At 38.3% G+C, this 21,610-nt stretch overlaps 1 protein-coding gene and 1 long non-coding RNA gene across 2 annotated transcripts; both read left to right on the forward strand.

The window, feature by feature from the left end:
• Positions 1–466: 466 nt before the first annotated feature.
• LOC132638584 (uncharacterized) lies at positions 467–2,915 on the forward strand. The gene is made up of 3 exons (XR_009581810.1): positions 467–897; positions 1,399–1,444; positions 2,377–2,915. It is a non-coding gene; the product is annotated as an uncharacterized LOC132638584 (long non-coding RNA).
• A 15,412-nt stretch (positions 2,916–18,327) lies between these two features.
• On the forward strand, positions 18,328–20,587 carry LOC132637774 (uncharacterized). Its single transcript, XM_060354812.1, has 4 exons — positions 18,328–18,946; positions 19,147–19,640; positions 19,738–19,868; positions 19,984–20,587. Exons 1-4 carry the CDS (start codon positions 18,328–18,330, stop codon positions 20,585–20,587), a joined length of 1,848 nt encoding a protein of 615 aa, XP_060210795.1.
• The last annotated feature ends 1,023 nt before the right edge of the window (positions 20,588–21,610 follow it).

Below are 21,610 nucleotides of genomic sequence, written 5' to 3' on the forward strand. Positions count from 1 at the left end.
ATAAGTATTTATGCTATGTTTAACAAGTGATAAGTAAGTGTCGTGGAGGTTAAACGAATCGGAGAAAATAAGTTTTGTCAAAGTTTAGAAATTGAACAAGTTATAACGAACTATATGGAATTTTAGTCACATTCAAGTATGCAAATAAAGAGATCATGGTATAAAAGTTTGAGGTCCCGAAAATTATTTAAGACTCGAAAGTGAATGACGGTGATTGGAAATAATATTTTGTGTGTACAAAAAGGGACTGTGGACTACTGCTATGTCACATGATCATGACAATGACTATGGAGTGTATTAAAAATGATTACTTTATAAATGAATTGAGATTAAGAAATTAATTACTTGGGTAATTTATTAAATTAGTTTTAGTGGGAACAATTAATGAACTAGTGGCTTAATGTGGTAGCACTAGTCCACGTGGGTGCATGGGCTGAAGAGAAACTGATGACTATTACCACCTATATGTATCTATCTAGACTTGTTGCAAAACACAAGGCCTAATTGGGTGGGCCCCACTGCCATAAAGGTAAGTTTACTCACCTATTTTTCTTATATATCCTACTGAAGGTAAAGGAAATTTCAGATTTCAATTTTTAGGGAGGAGCAACGTACAGTGCATTTTCTTTCTTTCTAAAGAATAAAGCAAAACATTATTTCTCTTTTGGAAAGAAAAATCATATGGAATTGGGGCAGCAACCTTCTTGCACGAGATTCATTCTCATATGAAATTACATATTCACATGGAGTATTTTAAACCAGCAACGTGAATTCTTTTGGCAAGCATCAACATGTTTTATTCTATTTTAGGCAGATTGGGGAAAAAGAAAAATTTGAGGTGTGAAATTGTTGTAACATTCAAGTGATTAGCAAGGTTAAGAAGCCAAGTTGATTAAGGTAATGTTTGATCTCTTTTATACACATTTTGGAGGCAATTTTAACATGTATAAGTTTATGGATATATGATGGAAATAAAAAGTTGTGGATGTTGATGTTGAAAGATGAATTGAGCCGTGTAGGGGCTGCTCTAATTAGGCACGAAAAAATTATTTTAAGTTGCTGTTATCATGGATTATATGGCGAAAGGATTAGAAAGTTAAAGTTAAAATTTTGTTGATATGAACACGTTGTTGTTCGTGTTGAGTTGAAGGAATTGAAAATGTAATTGTATCCATATGTTGTTGTTGGTATTTCTGTGTCAACAGGAGAGCAATTGGAAATTTTGGACAGGTGAATATATAGGGGAAGTGCTGCCGGATTTTCGCTAAATTTTAGATAATAGAAAATCTTAAAAGAGAATATGTATAAGCTAGAATATAGGTTCGATAAGAAATAGGCTATGGATTTGAAAACTAGATAATATAGTTACTAACAATAACGTTACTTTTATATAAATAGGCTAAAAGAGCGACGAGATGAACGGGTTACGAATAGCCGCTAACAGGTATGTAAAGCGCAACCCTTCTTTCTTTTGGCATGCCTTAGTTTTCAATAGGCTATATCACGAGCCTCGAGGAAATTCTAAATTCGAAATCCGAGTACGTTATGATCCTTATATATATTTCTTGGCATTCTTATGTATGTTGTGATGAAGTATGAACCATTATGTCTTCGAAAGCATTGATTTCCAAACTTTGTACAAAAAGTTGTTTTAAAGAATTCCGTAACTACGAAACGCCGTATCTTTCATAGAAAGGCTCGGATTGCTCCAATATTTTTATAAGAGTTTGCATGATGTATAATGAGTATGTTTTCCATAGGCGGGCCCGACTCGGGTCAATACCCGTCCGTGGGTCCCGCGACTTTCCTTTATGTAATTCAGACGACTTTTGAAAGAATTTGGTATGATTATCATTTCGAATTTCAAGTATGGTCTTTTACTTATATTTGAGTCTATGATAATGGTTTTATGCATATGGTTACTCATGACTCTACTCGTGCGTTTTGTTATATCTTTCGCCGGTTCCCGGGCCGGTTCTGTTATCGTGCGCACTTTGATATACTCCGGAGTTATGCTGTGTTTATGGTTCACCGAGCTACTCGCAAAAGAGGGTCGGGTTCCACATATATTTGGTGTTATGCTGTGTATGGCGTTATGTTGTGATGTGATATGTGACGGGGATACGGAGATTTGTAACATTCTGGTGTTATGCTGTGTTATGGCGCCATCGACGGGCGGGCGACCATATTCTTCTGTACCTTATGCATGACTTATATTTTGAAAGTAAACATTTTGATATGTTGGATTTATACTTATGTTCTGTACTACTATTTCGTTTATGCCTCAGATTTGTTCCTGTATTTTCTGCTTTGCATACTCAGTACATATTTCGTACTGACCCCCTTTCTTTGGGGGGCTGCGTTTCATGCCCGCAGGTACAGACGCACAGTTTGGTGATCCACCAGTTTAGGACACCCTCTTCTGCTGTTTGGAGTGCTCCTCTTATTCCGGAGCCTACATTTTGGTATATATACTTGTTTGATGCATATGTATATATTTGTTCAGGGGTACGGCGGGGCCCTGTTCTGCCATATGATTAGTTTGGTCTGTTTAGAGGTCTGTAGACGTATTTGTGGGTGTGTGTGCCTACTTCTGTACGAGTGTGTTTGGTATGATCCCATTCGTTATGGCAGCCTTGTCGGCGTGCATTCGTATATGTGTTTTGGGCCGTTGTGCCATTTGATAGCCTTGTCGGCTTTTGGTACATTTGATAGCCTTGTCGGCTTTTGATACATTTGACAGCCTTGCCGGCTTTTTGATATATATACGTTTGCGTTTGAAATATGTCTAAGTCAGTTTGATATGATTTGTGGCAGTATGTGATTCGATTTGGATAAGTGTGTTACGATTTGATATGTTTGTCTGTATGGGTGTCCAAGTAGGGCACCAGTCGCGGCCCACGGGGTTGGGTCGTGACAATCATAATAATAGCCATTAGTCATTCACATTATCCACATTCTCAATTCACTTCCATTCATCCATATTCATGGTCACAACACCCAACTTCGTCCGTTCATATACAATGTCTATTTCATGGCCCTATCGTCATTTATAACACATTCATGTCACAACACAACAACAATCATGATTCGCTTCAAACTATTCCTCAAAATGTCACTATTCATCATTCATGACCTAGTTGACTATATTTTCTACAATCCATGCATTTCAACTCTCCAATATCTTAAACATCATGTAAAAATCATGAATCTTACCTTAGAAGTTGTAGGAACAAGCTTTGGTTGATAATACTCCACTTTGAGCAAAACCCTAGTTTTTCTCCATTTGGATTTCTTGACCTAGATGATCTTTGATGATGTTCTTACTCTTGATTCACCTTGTTTTATGATGTTGATCCTTAAATATCCTTGAAAACTTGTATAATAAATGTAGAGAGAGGTTTTAGAAAGAAGTGGTGTAATGTTGTAATGAAATAAAACAAGTGTTGGTCCCTTTATTTAATGACTTGCAAAAATCTGAGCTGCGTGAACAGTGGTCGTCCATGGAGGTTTACGGTCCGTATTCCATTTTACGGACCGTCTCTCGTGGTCGTCTTTAACCATAACAGAACCAGAAAACTCAGGCTGCCAACATGGTGATTTACGACCATGGTTTACGGGCCGTAAATCACTTTACGGTCCGTCCTCCTGGTCGTATTTTACCACTTCTCAACTGGGCAGAAAGTTGAAACCTTGCATGTCAATTTACGACTGCCAGTTTACGGACCGTATACCAATTTACGGTCCGTATTTTGCACTTTACGACCACTGGGCAGATTTCAAATCTGCAACTTTTCATATTTCTTAGACTTCTCATTTTAATCGTCCACATCCATTTGCATGCATTACTAGTCCATTTACTTGCGTTCGAACGGAAAAATTTTCCGAGGTGTAACATTAATGTGAGTTATGAAGTAATTAAGAGGAGAAATTATGAGGATGAAGAGGTGTGAGTTATGGAAAGAATTTTTAAAAATAAAATAATTAAAAAAAATGAAGAAAGGGGCAAAAAAGAGGTGCCACGTTATATTTCTATTGCCTAGCTTTATATTACTACCTATATATGAGCCACTAACTACACCTACTTAGGGTCAGCCGCTGAATTTACTAATGTGCCCTTCTGCCGATGTAAATATCAGCGTCATTCAACAATGTGCTACCCCACGCTCTCAGCCTAGCACGTGGATTTCTCCTCCTCACAGCTCGACAGTGACCGCTTGGCCTTTCTTAATGCCGCTTCCCATAATATCTAATATCTATTCTCTCAAAACCTCCTCCGTTTCGCTCTTCTTGGTGGATTTTCTGTCATCGTTGTTCTCCGGTGGTCTTTCGGAATCATAGTTGTTATCACTTCATCGGTCTCTACTTTAGATTTGAAGCCTACTACCTTCGTCAATCCTCTGCTGTGGTAATATTTGCTCTTCTCCGCTTCCAGTTTTCGCTTTTGTTTATGGTTTTTTTCCTTCATATGCCTGCAAATATGTGATATTTATCATTAACTTTGATTCTAAAAGCATTTTTTCTCTGTGAGGTATTTGCTTTATTATTCGGTAGCTCAGTTTTTAGAAGTCGGGTTCTGTGAGCAAAGTCGCAGTCATGTGGAATTATCTGCATTTTGATCACCCAGTTGCATCATATTAAAGGAGAAAGTCATACGTTTATGCTCTCATATGAAATTTTTTTGTGCCACATGAATGCACACTTCTACATAAATGCGTGATTTCCACACTGATGCACCGATGGTGTTCGATAATATGTGTGAAACAACTTAATAATATTGTTTTCCTTTGCTTCTTCGTCTGGTTCTTCCCTTTTCTCCATCTACTTCCTTCGACGCCTTTTGTTCTGCTCTTTTCTCTTTTCTTGGTTCATTTTATGTTGCTTACTTTGCATCATATCAAATTATAGGCTAAAAATTCTCGAAATAATTTACATCCTTAGGCTTGAAAAGCTCCGAGCTGCCTGCGTTAGTTTTTTAACTTCTTGCTATGGCAACGACATCTTTTAACTTTGTAAAAATATCAGAATATGTATGGTGAACGTGTATTCCTAAAATTGTATCGAGACGCACAAATTCCCCTTTAGAAAATCATAGAGGCAGAATTAGATAAGAATAGATATATCGATTTACACTCTTGCATGCACTAATGGAAATAAAGATTAAACAATAAAACTTGGATGATAGAAGTAGTTTCTGAACAGTTTTATAACCTAGGATACTCACTTGATGTGTCATATCAGTACATATATAAAGGGGGGCTATGAGGTTTTACAGTGTGAAAACTAGTTATTTTCACCTTTCTCCTTACCTGGTGGCCAGGGAAACTCAACCAATATACCTTCAAATAGTTAGATTTCATGGTTGCCTGCTTACTCTATCTTTTTACTAATTTAGTTTTACTAACTGATCACTTTGTTTTCCAATATTTTTATTTCACTTCTGTTCAATATGCTTTGTAAATGCTGACAACTTGATCAATCTTGACTGTACAAATAGCATAGCTTAATTGGCTCTGAATTTAGTTGGTAATGAGAGACTTGCGAAGAAATAGGTTGAAGGAAATTGAAAAGTTAATGCCAGTTTCAGCTTTCGCAGATGTGATACCTACTTTAGCAAATAGAAGTGGTTATTTTCCAGTACAGGTGCCTGTTATTTACAGTTTATTATAGCAGCCACAGTTCTGTTATTTTAAGAGCTCATAGCTGCGGTATTGCGCGTAAGGTTTTATTCTTCCATTTCCCTTTGTGAATTGAAGATTTCAATTGTAATACCTGCTTCTCTTGAGGCTCCCTAATTTTAACAGTTCCTTGAGGAAAGTTTGTAAGAGTGATCTCTTTCCATCTCTAGCAGCGTGTTCTTGACTTTTCAGAAGTTAGTTTACTTTGGAGTTCCATGAATACATATCAAATATGTTTTCTCAAATGGTATTGCATAAGGTACAAAAATAAGCTTAGCTGTCACAGAATGATTGTGTTAACTTTTATATTTGGTACTTGTTATTTTAATATCAAAGATTAGTACCTGCAGCTACTGCACTGCTTTCCAAAAACATTTCAATTCATGACAAACCAATGGAAAGTGTTTTGTAGCATCGTTCTTACTGGGGTTTGGCTGTACAGGATATTTATGTGTTGTTTCTGTCTACGCTCATGAGTTGTAAGATCATGACTGCAAATACTGCACCAGTGTTAAGCATGAATACGTTATCAGGGACATCATTGTTTATGTCAACAGGCTGACTTTTTTTAAACTTTCTTAAACTTTCTCCAACATGGAATCTTAGCATGCGTTGGCATTATAATTTTATTTACTACTACCTCACATTTAAAGGCGTAATAATTACCAACTTATCTAACTTATTGATACTCCTTATGTTTTGGCGTGTACTAAATGTTTCTTTACCATGTCTTTCGCATTTGTTTCTGCCGGCTGAAAAAAATACTTACTGCACTGTAGGTTGCTAAAGTGATTGAAGTATTGCACTTCTAAAAATTAAGTTTCTTTATCAATGGATCCTCGGCAAACAAGCAAGCGTCCTTGCACAACGACAGAGGTTTATGATAAGAATGCCAAACAACGTGAAATGTATCGCGATATGCCGACGGCTGAAAAAAATGCACTTCTACTGCGGCGGCGCCTCAAAAAAAGAGAAGCAACAACTACACGTCTTCTTCCAAATACAAACTCTGTCAATCCTGTAGAACCAATATATGTTAGCCAGGATAATCTTGATGTTGGATGCTCTTCTTCTATTTCAAAAACAGGTTAGGACATCAAATTCATTAATTGTTTTTTTCCTTATATATGTGTTGCTATTCCTTGCTTACAGATACTTTTCCAGTAGTAGTCGCTGAGTGTGACGTTTTTACAGCACCAACTGTGCTTCAAAAGGGCAAAGAAGTAGTTCATCCTTTTCGATCTTTTGAAGAAGGTAAGCTTCTCAATCTGTATTGATCGTTTGTTTCTATGTTTACTATGTGCATAGATTTACTCGATAATTGTGTTGAATCAGGTTCGACATCAGGCACCTCAAATGCGTTGCATGCCCCAACTGCTGAAAAAGTTTCAATTGCCAGTAAGTATGAACATAAAACTTTGCTTAAGTTGTTCCTTGTTTCTTCCACTTTTCGTCTTTTAAGGTTGTTCGACATATGCAGGTCAAGTAAAGAATAAGAGAAAAGTAAAGAATAAGAGAAATATGACTAATATTATTTGACTACACTCTGATTATGTTCCGTTAAAAAAAGTTCCAAATTGTGAATTTTGTTTAGCTAAAAAAAACGAACCAGCAGGATTTTGTTGTGGCACTAGTATAATTAAGTTAACTTCTCATCGAATGCCACCTGCACTGAGAAATTTATACGTCGGAACTTCTGAAAAATCCCACCACTTTCAGACGTACATTAGAACGTATAACAATCTCTTCACTTTTACTTCACTTGGTGTCAGCTACGATAAAGATCTAGCCCAAAGAAACCATGGAATATATACGTTCAGAGTTCAAGGACAAATGTATCACTTTATGGATGATTTATATCCTGCAGAGAGAAGGCCTAGAAACTTGTAGCTGTACTTTTATTGTCACGTCCCAAAATACCCGCTAGACGTGATTGGCACCCAGCAAACACCACCCGCCAGGCGAACCATATATCATACTCTTAATCATTTACAAAAGCACTAAAAGAAAATAAGTGCAGGTCCAACAACGTTACTAATGATAAAACTGCGAAATAGTCGTCAACCAAATCCATAATCGATTTATGAAAACCAACCAACGCTAAGATAAAAAGAATCTCTAGCCCACATCCCACGCTAAGATCATGGAGCATCTAACAGAGTTACATGAGTTTGAGTGTCGGGCATGTAAATCCAAAATAAAAGAAATAACTAGAAATAAACTAGATAAAGCTGAAATGGCTGCCTCCACGAACAATGCGGTGGCTCACCTCAGCAACAGAATTCACTCACGAAGTCTTCAATTACCAGCCTCGTTCTCAACGACAGTATCTGCATGGACATGCAGGTAAGGAGTGAGTTATACATAAATATAACCCAGTAAGATCCTCGACCCGCCACTTCAAATACCCCTGGAACAAGTGTTAGAAAATACAAACACACAACAAACACAAAAATATTATGCACCTGAATATATCATTATATAATAGCAACCAAGGTCCAAACCACTGTTTATCAAATATATTATATATCTCAACACAATTTACACTATGAACCGTCATAATTGGCAGTTAAAGAATTAGTCAACACTATGAATTCACGGCAACAAACACAATGTGCCAAATATGTCAGGAAGCATACACAATGCTAAGGGAAGCATACACAATGCTCCAATATCATCAAGAAGCATACACAATGCTAAGGGAAGCATACACAATGCTAAGGGAAGCATACACAATGCCCCAATATCATCAAGAAGCATACACAATGCTAAGGGAAGCATACACAATGCTCCAATATCATCAAGAAGCATACACAATGCTAAGGGAAGCATACACAATGCCCCAATATAATCAAGAAGCATACACAATGCTAAGGGAAGCATACACAATGCCCTAATATCATGGCTCACAGCTATATCACATCACAAAATAATTTATAAAGAGAGTTTTGGAATATTTGAAAATATAGTATATGCGGTTGGCCTTAAGGACCACCGATTCTGCCAAGCACACGCTCGCCCCAACACATGGACCAGGTAGACAAAACATATATTTAAAACGGGTTTTGAAAAGCAAGTACCCAAAGCTTAAAGTCTCACTTACCTCAAATTCAAAATTCAAGCACACTTCCCAATAAATCAAAATTGCATTCTTGAGTCTCCGGATTGCCTCAAACTACACAAAAACGGATTTAGAATGGTCAAAACCCTTAGGGCAAACCACTTCTATATTTTTAGAGGTTTAAACGGTTAAAGTCAAATTTTAAAGGACGAAAACGCCCTCTGGTCAATGTGTTCAAAACTCGACAAGACTTATGTTTTCGGAAAGGCCTTAACGAGAGGATTCCAATAATATATAGAAGTCTAAAATCTGACGCTATTTGCCCTTTCAAATCAATGATTTTGGTTGAAGAACCCTAGAGCTAAACTTTCTCAATTCCTCAAAATATTCCCATGTTTTCACCATAAAGATTCACCCATAATTATGTAATAAACTTAAATAAAAGATTAGAGTCATTACCTTGATGATTTGGGATGAAAGTTCTTGTTTTTATCCTTTCTTTTCCTTTCTTTTTGTCCCTTTCTTTCCCTTTGTCCCACTGGTTTTTTTCTCCTTCTGTTGGCAGGTTTCCCTTTTTTTTTTTTCTTTCAGCAATTTAGTGATTCACGTCTGATGGCTTAGCCATCAGAATTTTAAAGCCCCCCCCCCCCCCCCCCCCCCCATTTTTTTTTCTTTTTTTCCTTTTCCTTTTCCATTTTGGGCTTGGCCCACTAAATTGCTTCTTTTTCTATTTTCTCTTTAATTCTAATTACGAATTTCTTTTCTTTGAAATTCCTTTGAGCTAAAATTACCAACTAAACCCTTATTTAAAAATTGGGTTATTACATTCTCTACCACTTAAAATAACGTTCGTCCTCGAACAGATCTAGATCATACCTGTCGCATCAAATAATTGAGGATATTTATCTCACATATCCGTCTCAGACTCCCAAGTAGCTTCCTCGGTTGGATGATCACGCCACAACACTTTGACTGAGACTACCTTCTTCGACCTCAATTGTCGCACTTTCCTATCAAGAATAGATATCGGACCCTCCTCATAAGTCAAATTTCCATCGAGCTCCACATCCTCTGGTTGAATCTTATGGCTATCATCACCAACATATCGTCTTAGCATAGACACGTGAAATACATGATGAACAACAGACAATCTTGGAGGTAAAGCAAGTCTATATGCCACCAACCCAATTCGATCCAAAATCTCCTAAGGATCAATGTACCTAGGACTTAACTTACCTTTCCGACCGAATCTCATAACTCCTTTCATAGGGGATACTTTTAGAAAAGACTTTTTCCCCCTTCATGAACTCCATATCACGTACTTTCTTATCTGCATAGGACTTTTGTCTGCTTTGTGATGTCCGAAGCCGTTCTCGTATCAATGCAACATTTTCCAAGGCTTGTTGAACCAGATCTGGACCTAATAGTTGTGCTTCGCCCGGTTCGAACCATCCAACTGGTGAACGACACCTGCCACCATATAGAGCCTCAAACGGCGCCATCTGTATACTCGATTGGTAGCTGTTATTATAAGCAAACTCTTCCAAAGGCAACTGATCGTCCCAATGACCACCAAAATCAATCGCGCAAGCTCTAAGCATGTCCTCTAAAATCTGAATAACTCGCTCAGACTGTCCATCAGTTTGTGGATGAAAAGTTGTACTCAACTCGACCTGTGAACCCAGCGACTTCTGAAAAGACTTCCAAAACTCAGCAGTAAATTGTGCACCTCGATCAAATATTATAGAAATAGGCACACCATGAAGTCGTACTATCTCACGAAGGTAAATATTTGCTAACTACTCTGCGGTATGAGTAACCCGAACTGGTATAAAATGAGCGGATTTGGTGAGTTTATCCACAATCACCCAGACTGAGTCATGTTTCTTGAAAGTATTCGGCAAACCAACTACGAAATCCATCGTAATCCTTTCCCACTTCCACTCTGGGATAATCAAGTTTTGTATTACTCCGCCGGGTTTTTGATGTTCATATTTGACCTGCTGACAATTTAAGCAACTTGTCACATGTTTCAAAATATCAGCCTTCATACCTTTCCACCAATATAATCCACGCAAGTCTTGGTACATCTTCGTAGCACCTGGGTGGATGGAGTATCGCGAGCTATAAGCCACTTCAAGAATTAGTTGCTTCACATTACCCACCATAGGAATACACAGTCTACCATGACAACGTAACACGCCTTCGCCATCAATAGAGAATGACTTAACGCCCCCATTTTGCACTCGATCTCGCAGTCTAGCAAGACGGGGATCTTCATATTGGCAAGCCTTGACCTGCCCTATTAAGGACGATTGTGCCACCATAACTACAAGTATCCTGCCCTGTACTGTATGATCAATCCGAACTCCGCGGTTGGCTAATGCCTGAATATCCTTAGCCATAGATTATTCTTCAGCAGTAAATTGGGCCAAGCTGCCCATAGACTTTCTACTCAAGGCGTCTGCCACCACATTCGCCTTACCAGGATGATACAAAATTGTGAGATCATAATCTTTAAGTAACTTTAACCACCGTCGCTGTCTCAAATTCAGATCTCTTTGCTTGAATATGTATTGCAAACGCTTGTGATCAGTATAGATTTCACACGGCTCACCATAAAGATAGTGACGCCAGATCTTGAGTGCAAATACAACTGCGGCTAATTCTAAGTCATGAGTTGGATAATTCTTCTCATGTTTCTTTAGCTGTCGAGACGCATAAGCTACCACTTTACCATTCTGCATCAAGACACAACCTAACCCGACTCGAGATGCATCACAATAAATGGTGAAACCACCCTCATCAGTAGGTAAGGTCAAAATCGGAGCCGTAGTCAATGCAGTCTTTAATTTCTGAAAGCTTTCTGAACATTCATCTGACTATTGGAATACTACACCTTTCTGAGTTAAACGTGTCAATGGAGCAGCTATCTTCGAGAAACCCTCCACAAACCTTCTGTAATATCCAGCTAGTCCCATGAAGCTGCGTATCTTTGTGGGAGTAGTGGGTTGAGGCCAATCTCGAACTGCTTCAATTTTCTTTGGATCAACTTGAATCCCATCTCGGGACACCACGTGTCCTAAAAAGGAAACTGTGCTCAACCAGAACTCACATTTTGAGAACTTGGCATAAAGCTTTCGTTCCTTAAGTGTCTGTAGCACAATTCTCAAGTGTTGTCCATGCTCAGCCTCACTCCGAGAGTAGACCAAAATATCATCAATGAACACAATCACAAAATGGTCTAAGTATGGCTTGAATACCCTGTTCATGAGGTCCATAAATGCTGCGGGGGCATTAGTCAGCCCGAATGACATCACCAAAAATTCGAAGTGCCCATATCTTGTCCGAAAAGCTGTCTTGGAGATGTCCTCAGTCTTGATTCTCAGTTGATGATAACCTGATCTCAAGTCGATTTTGGAAAAATGAGTAGCACCCTGCAGTTGATCAAACAAGATCAAACAAATCATCAATACGAGGCAATGGATACTTATTCTTGATAGTCGCCTTGTTCAGTTGCCTGTAGTCAATGCACATTCTCATCGTGACATCTTTCTTCTTCACAAATAACACAGGTGCACCCCAAGGTGATACACTAGGCCTAATGAACCCTTTATCAAGTAGCTCTTGGAGTTGAGCCTTCAGTTCTCTCAACTCAGTTGGAGCCATACGATATGGAGGAATAGAGATAGGTTGAGTCCCTGGAACTAAATCTATGCTGAACTCGATTTCTCTCATCGGGGGTAGGCCTGGTAAATCTTCAGGAAAAACATCCGCAAATTCGCGAACAACAGGAACGCTATCAATAGTAACATTCTCCGCTCGAGTATCATGAACAGTGGCAATAAAACCCAAACACCCATGATTAATCATTCGGCGTGCCTTTACATAAGATATTATTTTTTCCTTGAGTCACAGGAGTCATGCCTTTCCACACTAAAGTTTCTCCAGGAAAATTAAAACGTATAAGCTTAGCATAGCAATCAACCGATGCATAACATGATGCCAACCAATCCATGCCCATAATCACATCGAAAGCGGACATCGATAACACACATTGATCAACTACGGTGTCCCTGCCCTGAACAGATATCACACAATCTCTATAAACTCTATCCACTAATGTACTCCCCCCCCCCCCCCCCCCCCCCCCACTTTCTACCACATACGGCACATTAATAGACTCAACTCCCCGTTTTAAGAATATAGCAAAAGAAGGAGATACATACGAATACGTAGAACCGGGATCAATAAGAGCATATGCACCATGAGAACCAATAGTAATAATACCTGTGACTACTGCATTAGATGCCTCGACATCCTGTCTTGTCATAGCAAAGAATCTCGGCGGTCCACCCCTCCCTGAGCAACCTGTACACCCTGTTGACCCTGTCTACGAGCACCCTGTGGAGCGGTCCTAGCTAGCTGAATCTGACCCTGTGTAGCTGTAGTAGTTCCCTGCGGCCGTGTAGTAGCTCGACTAGCACCAGAATTTCCTTTAGGACAGTATTTAGCAATATGCCCCTTTTCACCACAAGTAAAACAAGCCCCATCTACCCCAAAGCAACGACCACTGTGATTTCTACTACAGTTAGAACACCTCGGATGATAACCTGACTGATATGAGCTATTACCCTTCCTCTGCATCTGCTGCTGGCCCTGTCTAGCGGAATAACCACTAGAAGACTGCACCACTGATTCTGACTGAGTAGATCTGGACTGCCCACGATAAAAACCACTCTTGTCCCCAAATGGAGCACCACTAAAACCACTTGTGTTACGTGGCTTTTTGCTTTCACGCTCAACTTTGTCCATCTCTAGATAGGACTCGTAACGGAGAGCAGTGTCAACTACATCTGAATAGGTACCATATCGCACATCTCGTACCACAGGACCACGATAGCGATGCTCAAGTCCATCCACAAATCGTCTCACCTTCTCTCTCGGATCCTCTACCAAATAAGGTACATACCTGGATAAATCTGTAAACTTGGCCTCATATTTTGTAACGGTCATAGTTCCCTGCCGCAGATTATTGAACTGACGTCTCATGTCATCTTGCTTGCTTAATGGAATAAACCTGTCCTTAAACAGTGCTAAAAATTCTGACCAAGTAATAGGTGGTAACCCTACTGGTCTACCTCTCTGATTCGAAATCCACCAAGACTCTGCAGAGCCTGAGAATAAGAAAGTGGCAAATTCCACACCACGAGTCTCCTTCAGCCCCAACGTAGTCAATATCTTTTCACAACGATCAATGAACTTCTGAGGTTCAATAGAAGTTGGTGAAGCTGGGGGCTTAAGATCCATGAAATTCTGAAACTCCTTAGATTGCCCTGTAGACTGGACAACCTGTTGAGGGGCCAACTGAGGTGTCTGATTAGCTGCAACATTCAACTGAACTTGAGCTTGTGCTTGTGAAGTAGCCTGAGGACCTGAAATTCCACTATGATTAGGCGCCAATGCCTCCAACACATTCAATAATCTGGTCACCACATCTGTGGGCATAGCAATAGTAGGGACAGCAGCTGGTGTCGGAGGAGTGTTCTGAACCACTTGTTCTTGCACTTGCTCTGACGCAACTCGGGGCTGACCCCAATTCACAACTTCAGGCTGAGGAGTGGCCCGAGTCCTAGTCTGAGCTCTAGTCTGATGAGTACTAGCTTGTCTACCACCGCGGGTAGCACTCTGTCCAGCACCACGTTTAGCAGATGAAGATGCGCGTTTCTTAGCCATCTGCGAAATAAATATTACAAGGTTAAACTTGATTCAACTCACGCACGAACAAGGAATGAAAGAAGGGAAAACTTTCTAGATGTCCAGTAGCCTCAAGGTCATAAGTATGGGCGCCTACATACCCATGAACAAGATTCTACTAAACACTGCTCCATGACCCGGGACTTAAAGCCTAGGCTCTGATACCAACTTTGTCACGTCCCAAAATACCCGCTAGATGTGATTGGCACCCAGCAAACACCACCCGCCAGGCGAACCATATATCATACTCTTAATCATTTACAAAAGCACTAAAAGAAAATAAGTGCAGGTCCAACAACGTTATTAATGATAAAAATGCGAAATAGTCGCCAACCAAATCCATAATCGATTTATGAAAAAACCAACCAATGCTAAGATAAAAAGAATCTCTAGCCCACATCCCACGCTAAGACCATGGAGCATCTAACAGAGTTACATGAGTTTGAGTGTCGGGCATGTAAACCCAAAATAAAAGAAATAACTAGAAATAAACTAGATAAAGCTGAAATGGCTGCCTCCACGAACAATGCAGTGGCTCACCTCAGCAACAGAATCCACTCACAAAATCTTCAATTACCAGCCTCGTTCTCAACGACATTATCTGCATGGACATGCAGGTAAGGAGTAAGTTATACATAAATATAACCCAGTAAGATCCTCGACCCGCCACTTCAAATACCCCTGGAACAAGTGCTAGAAAATACAAACATACAACAAGCACAAAAATATTATGCACCTGAATATATCATTATATAATAGCAACCAAGGTCCAAACCACTATTTATCAAATATATTATATATCTCAACACAATTTACACTACGAACCGTCATAAGTGGCGGTTAAAGAATTAGTCAACACTATGAATCCACGGCAACATACACAATGTGCCAAATATCATGGTTCACAGCTATATCACATCACAAAATAATTTATAAAGAGAGTTTTGGATTATTTGAAAATATAGTATATGCGGTTGGCCTTAAGGACCACCGATTCTGCTAAGTACACACTCGCCCCAACACATGGATCAGGCAGACAAAACATATTTTTAAAACGGGTTTTGAAAAGCAAGTACCCAAAGCTTAAAGTTTCACTTACCTCAAATTCAAAATTCAAGCACACTTCCCAATAAATCAAAACTGCGTTCTCGAGTCTCCGGATTGCCTCAAACTACACAAAAACGGATTTAGAATGGTCAAAACCCTGGGTAAACCACTTCTATATTTTTAGAGGTTTAAACGGTTAAAGTCAAATTTTAAAGGACGAAAACACCCTCTGGTCAATGTGTTCAAAACCCGACAAGACTTATGTTTTTGGAAAGGCCTGAACGAGAGAATTCCAACGATATATAGAAGTCTAAATTCCGACGCTATTTGCCCTTTCAAATCAATGATTTTGGTTGAAGAACCCTAGAGCTAAACTTTCTCAATTCCTCAAAATATCCCCATGTTTTCACCATAAAGATTCACCCATAATTATGCAATAAACTTAAATAAAAGATTAGAGTCATTACCTTGATGATTTGGAATGAAAGTTCTTGTTTTTATCCTCTCTTTTCCTTTGTCCCACTAGTTTTTTTCTCCTTCTGTTGGCATGTTTTCCCTTTTTTTTTTTCTTTCAGCAATTTAGTGATTCATAAGCCATCAGAATTTTAAAGCCCCCCCCTCTCTTTTTTTTCTTTTTTTTCTTTTTGGGCTTGGCCCACTAAATTGCTTCTTTTTCTATTTTCTCTTTAATTCTAATTACGAATTTCTTTTCTTTTAAATTCCTTTTAGCTAAAATTACCAACTAAACCCTTTTAAAAATGGGTTATTACATTTATGAAAACGACAATGAGGTTGCAAATAGAATGGCTTGCTCTGATAAAATAGATGAATTAATAGTAAGGCAATTGATGGATATACTAAGAGTTAATCCATATTCGTTATTTTTACGAACTTTATCTGAGCTTCCAAACTTACAGAACCGTCACATCTCACTGAAATGTGATTCTGGATTTGATCAGCGAGTATTCAATTTGCCAAGTACTACTGAGGTTGCAGCGATATGGGTTGATGAAAATGATGGTGGTGCTATTCATGTACCGCATATTCAGATTTATACTCACAACAACAGAACACAGAGAGTCAACTATTATTTCGGATGCTATGATCCTTTACAGTATCCTCTATTGTTTCCGTATGGACAAAGTGGGTGGCACTGCGGTATTAAAAAGTTTCGTAGAAGACATGGTTTATCTGACTCTAAACAGATACCAAATATAAATTTTTTTACGTCTGTTGATGGATACCTTCATATGGAAGATCAAGTTCTACAAAAAGGAAAACGAAAGCGAGATACAGTTTCAGTTCGAGAATTCTATTGTTACAAATTTCAGATGAGAAATGTTGATAAAGATGAACTTCTACATACAGGGAGAATATTTCAACAGTACTCAGTTGATGAATACATAAAATTGGAGACTCAAAGACTAGATTTTGTTTTCTTCAATCAGGATTTGTTCAGAATGGATGTATTGCAGGGACTCATTGACATTTTGAGACTTGGTGAACGAGATGCTTCTAACATTGGGAAACAAACATTTCTGATGCTATGATCCTTTGCAGTATCCTCTATTGTTTCCGTATGGACAAAATGGGTGGCACTGCGGTATTAAAAAGTTTCGTAGAAGACATGGTTTATCTGACTCTAAACAGATACCAAATATAAAAAAATTTACGTCTGTTGATGGATACCTTGATATGGAAGATCAAGTTCTACAAAATGGAAAACGAAAGTGAGATACAGTTTCAGTTCGAGAATACTATTGTTACAAATTTCTGACGATGAAGATGAACTTCTACATACAGGGTGAATATTTCAACAGTACTCAGTTGATGATACATAAAATTGGAGACTCAAAGACTAGATTTTGTTTTCTTCAACCAGGATTTGTTCAGAATGGATGTATTGCAGGGACTCATTGACATTTTGAGACTTGGTGAACGAGATGCTTCTAACATTGGGAAACAAACATTTCTGATGCTATGATCCTTTACAGTATCCTCTATTGTTTCTGTATGGACAAAGTGGGTGGCACTGCAGTATTAAAAAGTTTCGTAGAAGACATGGTTTATCTGACTCTAAACAGATACCAAATATAATTTTTTTTTACGTCTGTTGATGGATACCTTGATATGGAAGATCAAGTTCTACAAAAAGGAAAACGAAAGCGAGATACAGTTTCAGTTCGAGAATTCTATTGTTACAAATTTCAGATGAGAAATGTTGATGAAGATGAACTTCTACATACAGGGAGAATATTTCAACAGTACTCAGTTGATGAATACATAAAATTGGAGACTCAAAGACTAGATTTTGTTTTCTTCAATCAGGATTTGTTCAGAATGGATGTATTGCAGGGACTCATTGACATTTTGAGACTTGGTGAACGAGATGCTTCTAACATTGGGAAACAAACATTTCTGATGCTATGATCCTTTACAGTATCCTCTATTGTTTCCGTATGGACAAAATGGGTGGCACTGCGGTATTAAAAAGTTTCGTAGAAGACATGGTTTATCTGACTCTAAACAGATACCAAATATAAAAAAATTTACGTCTGTTGATGGATACCTTGATATGGAAGATCAAGTTCTACAAAAAGGAAAACGAAAGCGAGATACAGTTTCAGTTAGAGAATACTATTGTTACAAATTTCAGATGAGAAATGACGATGAAGATGAACTTCTACATACAGGGTGAATATTTCAACAGTACTCAGTTGATGATACATAAAATTGGAGACTCAAAGACTAGATTTTGTTTTCTTCAATCAGGATTTGTTCAGAATGGATGTATTGCAGGGACTCATTGACATTTTGAGACTTGGTGAACGAGATGCTTCTAACATTGGGAAACAAACATTTCTGCCTGATTCTTTTATAGGAGGTCCTAGGGATATGCGTCAACGGTATATGGATGCCATTGCGTTAGTACAATGTTTTGGAAAACCCGACTTATTTATAACGATGACATGTAATCCATCTTGGCCAGAGATAGAGGAACATTTGGCACCAAGTGATGAGGCACAAAATAGACCTGACTTGATTAGTAGAGTATTTAAAGCCAAAATAGAAGAGCTGAAGACAGATATACTGAAACGAAATATCTTCGGAAAAGTTGTTGCTTTTATGTACACCGTGGAGTTCCAGAAACGAGGTTTACCTCATGCTCATTTTCTTATTATATTATGTAATGAGCATAAACTGTTGACACCAGAGGCATATGATGAAATAATTAGAGCAGAACTGCCGGATTGTAATACGGACCCAGATTTGCATAAGCTTGTAGTGAAGCATATGATGCATGGTCCTTGTGGTAGTTTAAATCCAACAAATACTTGTATGAGGAAAAAGGGTTACTGCAAGTTCAAATATCCAAAAATGTTTGCCGATCAAACATCAAAAGGTAATGATTCATATCCAATTTATAGGAGACGCAACACTGGGGAAGTCATGAAAGTAAGAAAGCATTATTTAGATAACTCTTGGGTTGTTCCATACTTCCATATAATCCGTATTTACTTGGCAAATTCAATTGTCACCTGAATGTTAAAGTTTGTTCGGACATCAAAGTTGTAAAGTACCTTTATAAATACATTTGCAAAGGACATGACAGGATTGCATTTTCTGTACAGCACAATGATACAAATGTAGAAATAGATGAGGTAAAAGAATATCGATCTGCTAGATGGGTATCACCTCCCGAGGCTGGATGGCGCATCTTTCGATTTCCTATTAGTGAAATGTCTCCGAGCGTTTACCGTCTTCAGCTGCATCTTGAGGGGCAACAATTTGTTTCTTTCAAGAAGAACATGGATGTAAATGCAATAGTAAATAATCCCATGATTAGGAAAATCATGCTAACAGAGTTCTTCTATATGAACAGAACTGATCATCATGCTACGGAGCTGAATCTATTGTACAGAGAATTTCCTGAACACTTCGTCTGGTCCTCTGGTGAAAATTTTTGGGCACGTCGACAACGTCGTTCTACTGTTGGTCGCATAGTAACATGTCACCCAACAGAAGGTGAACGATATTATCTTCGATTATTACTGACACACGTGCGCGGACCGACATCTTATGCAGATCTTTTGATGGTGAATGGAGAACCATGTAGTACATTTAGAGAATCTGTTGAAAAACGAGGATTACTACATTGTGATAACAGTTTGACAGAATGCATGTCTGAAGCAGCCAGTTATCACTTATCAGATGCCGTATAGTCTAAGGCGTTTATTTGCTACACTGCTGGTGTACTGCAACCCTACCAATCCAAGAGATCTATGGGAGCAATTTGAAGAGTCAATGTCTGAAGATTATAAAAGGTTACTGATTATTAACACAAAAGAAATTCGATATCAAGTTCTGAATCACATTAACGTTATTTTGCACTCTGGGTCATACTGTAAATGAATATGAGCTTATCCCGGAAACTATTAGACCTTCTACGGCAGGCAAAGAGGCGAAAGAGATTCACTTTGAAAGAACTATTACTCTTAGTGAAGAGGACGTGTTATTGCATAAGAAATTAAACAAAAAACAACTGACAGCATATGATCTGATTATTAAGAGAGTATTTTCGAACAAATCGGGTGCTTTTTTCGTCGACGGTCTGGGAGGAATTGGGAAAACATTTTTATACCGGGCTTTACTAGCAACTGTACGTTCTATGGGATATATCGCTTTGGCACCTGCTACTTCTGGTGTTGCTGCTTCTATTCTCCCTGGTGGGCGTACTGCACATTCACGCTTTAAAATTCCCATTAATATTGATGAGAACGTGACTTGCAATATTAGCAAACAAAGCGCACTTGCAAGTTTAATCCGTGATGCAAAGTTGATTCTATGGGATGAAGCATCTATGGCAAATAAAAGAATGGTGGAACTTTTTGATTTGCTGCTTAAAGATCTTATGGATACAGATATATTATTTGGTGGAAAAGTTGTTGTTTTTGGAGGTGACTTCAGGCAGACTCTGCCCGTCGTGAGAAATGGAAAAAGAGAAGATTTTGTAAAAGAAAGTTTGTTATATTCTACCATCTAGACTAAACTAGAAAAGGTACACTTATCTGAAATTATGAGGGCAAAAACGGATCCGGCATTTTGTGATTATTTGTTACGAATTGGAAATGGTCAAGAACGCGTTACGTCAACAAATAAGATTGAAATTCCACATTCATTTATTGTTCCATTCACAACTGAAAAAGAATCTTTGGATAAACCATTCACATTGACATATCCATATTTGAATTCATCTGCCTATAGTCCTTCTTGTACAGACTCCCGTGTAATTTTGACAACAAAAAACAATTTCGTCGATGAAATCTACAACATGCTTATTGATCTATTCCCAGGAAAGGCAAGAACAATTGTTGGCATTGATGAGACCATTGAATCTGACAATCAAACGCAATTTGAAGATCTACTGCATACTTTAAATCCTGCAGGTTTGCCTCCTTACATATTATCTTTGAAAGAGAACTGTCCAATTATGTTATTAAGAAACTTAAATCCGTATGAAGGTTTATGTAATGGCACACGATTAAGTTGTTGTGAATTTAAAACGCATGTAATAAGTGCTAAAATTACAGCTGATGATTTCAAAAATATGCATGTATTTATCCCAAGACTACCATTATTATCATCACATGATGAAAAATTACCAATTCCATTTAAGCGGACTCAATTTCCAATAAGATTGTGCTTTGCTATGACTATAAATAAAGCATAAGGTCAGACATTAGATTTTGTGGGAATTTATTTGCGCGAGCCTGTCTTTTCACACGGGCAACTTTACGTTGCCTTATCAAGAGCAAAAAGTTTGAATTGCGTCAAATTGTTGATTCGACCACCTACGCCGATTAGCGATGATGATTGTTCCACCTATAATATAGTTTATGATGAAATCATTGAAAAGGCAAACCTGTGATATTTTTCGGTGTAACGTGATTTAATAAGCTCTCTGTTGCATAGTGGAAAGCAAATAGAACTTCATTTGTGTCTCAGTCATACATCTTTTTTGGTTATCAATAGTGATTGAACTACTCATTTATCTGTTTTCTTCTGT

The sequence above is a fragment of the Lycium barbarum genome, chromosome 4 (assembly GCF_019175385.1).
Source record: "Lycium barbarum isolate Lr01 chromosome 4, ASM1917538v2, whole genome shotgun sequence".
Classification (NCBI taxonomy): Eukaryota; Viridiplantae; Streptophyta; class Magnoliopsida; order Solanales; family Solanaceae; genus Lycium; species Lycium barbarum.

What these genes read in the sequence shown, in the direction of transcription:
- LOC132637774 (XM_060354812.1), top strand. Translation starts at nt 18,328, where the DNA reads ATGGATGTATTGCAGGGACTCATTGACATTTTGAGACTTGGTGAACGA. An exon ending in TGCCGATCAAACATCAAAAG is followed by an intron (nt 18,947 to 19,146) that starts GTAATGATTCAT and finishes ACATTTGCAAAG; the next exon opens with GACATGACAGGATTGCATTT. An exon ending in CTTATGCAGATCTTTTGATG is followed by an intron (nt 19,641 to 19,737) that starts GTGAATGGAGAA and finishes TGTCTGAAGCAG; the next exon opens with CCAGTTATCACTTATCAGAT.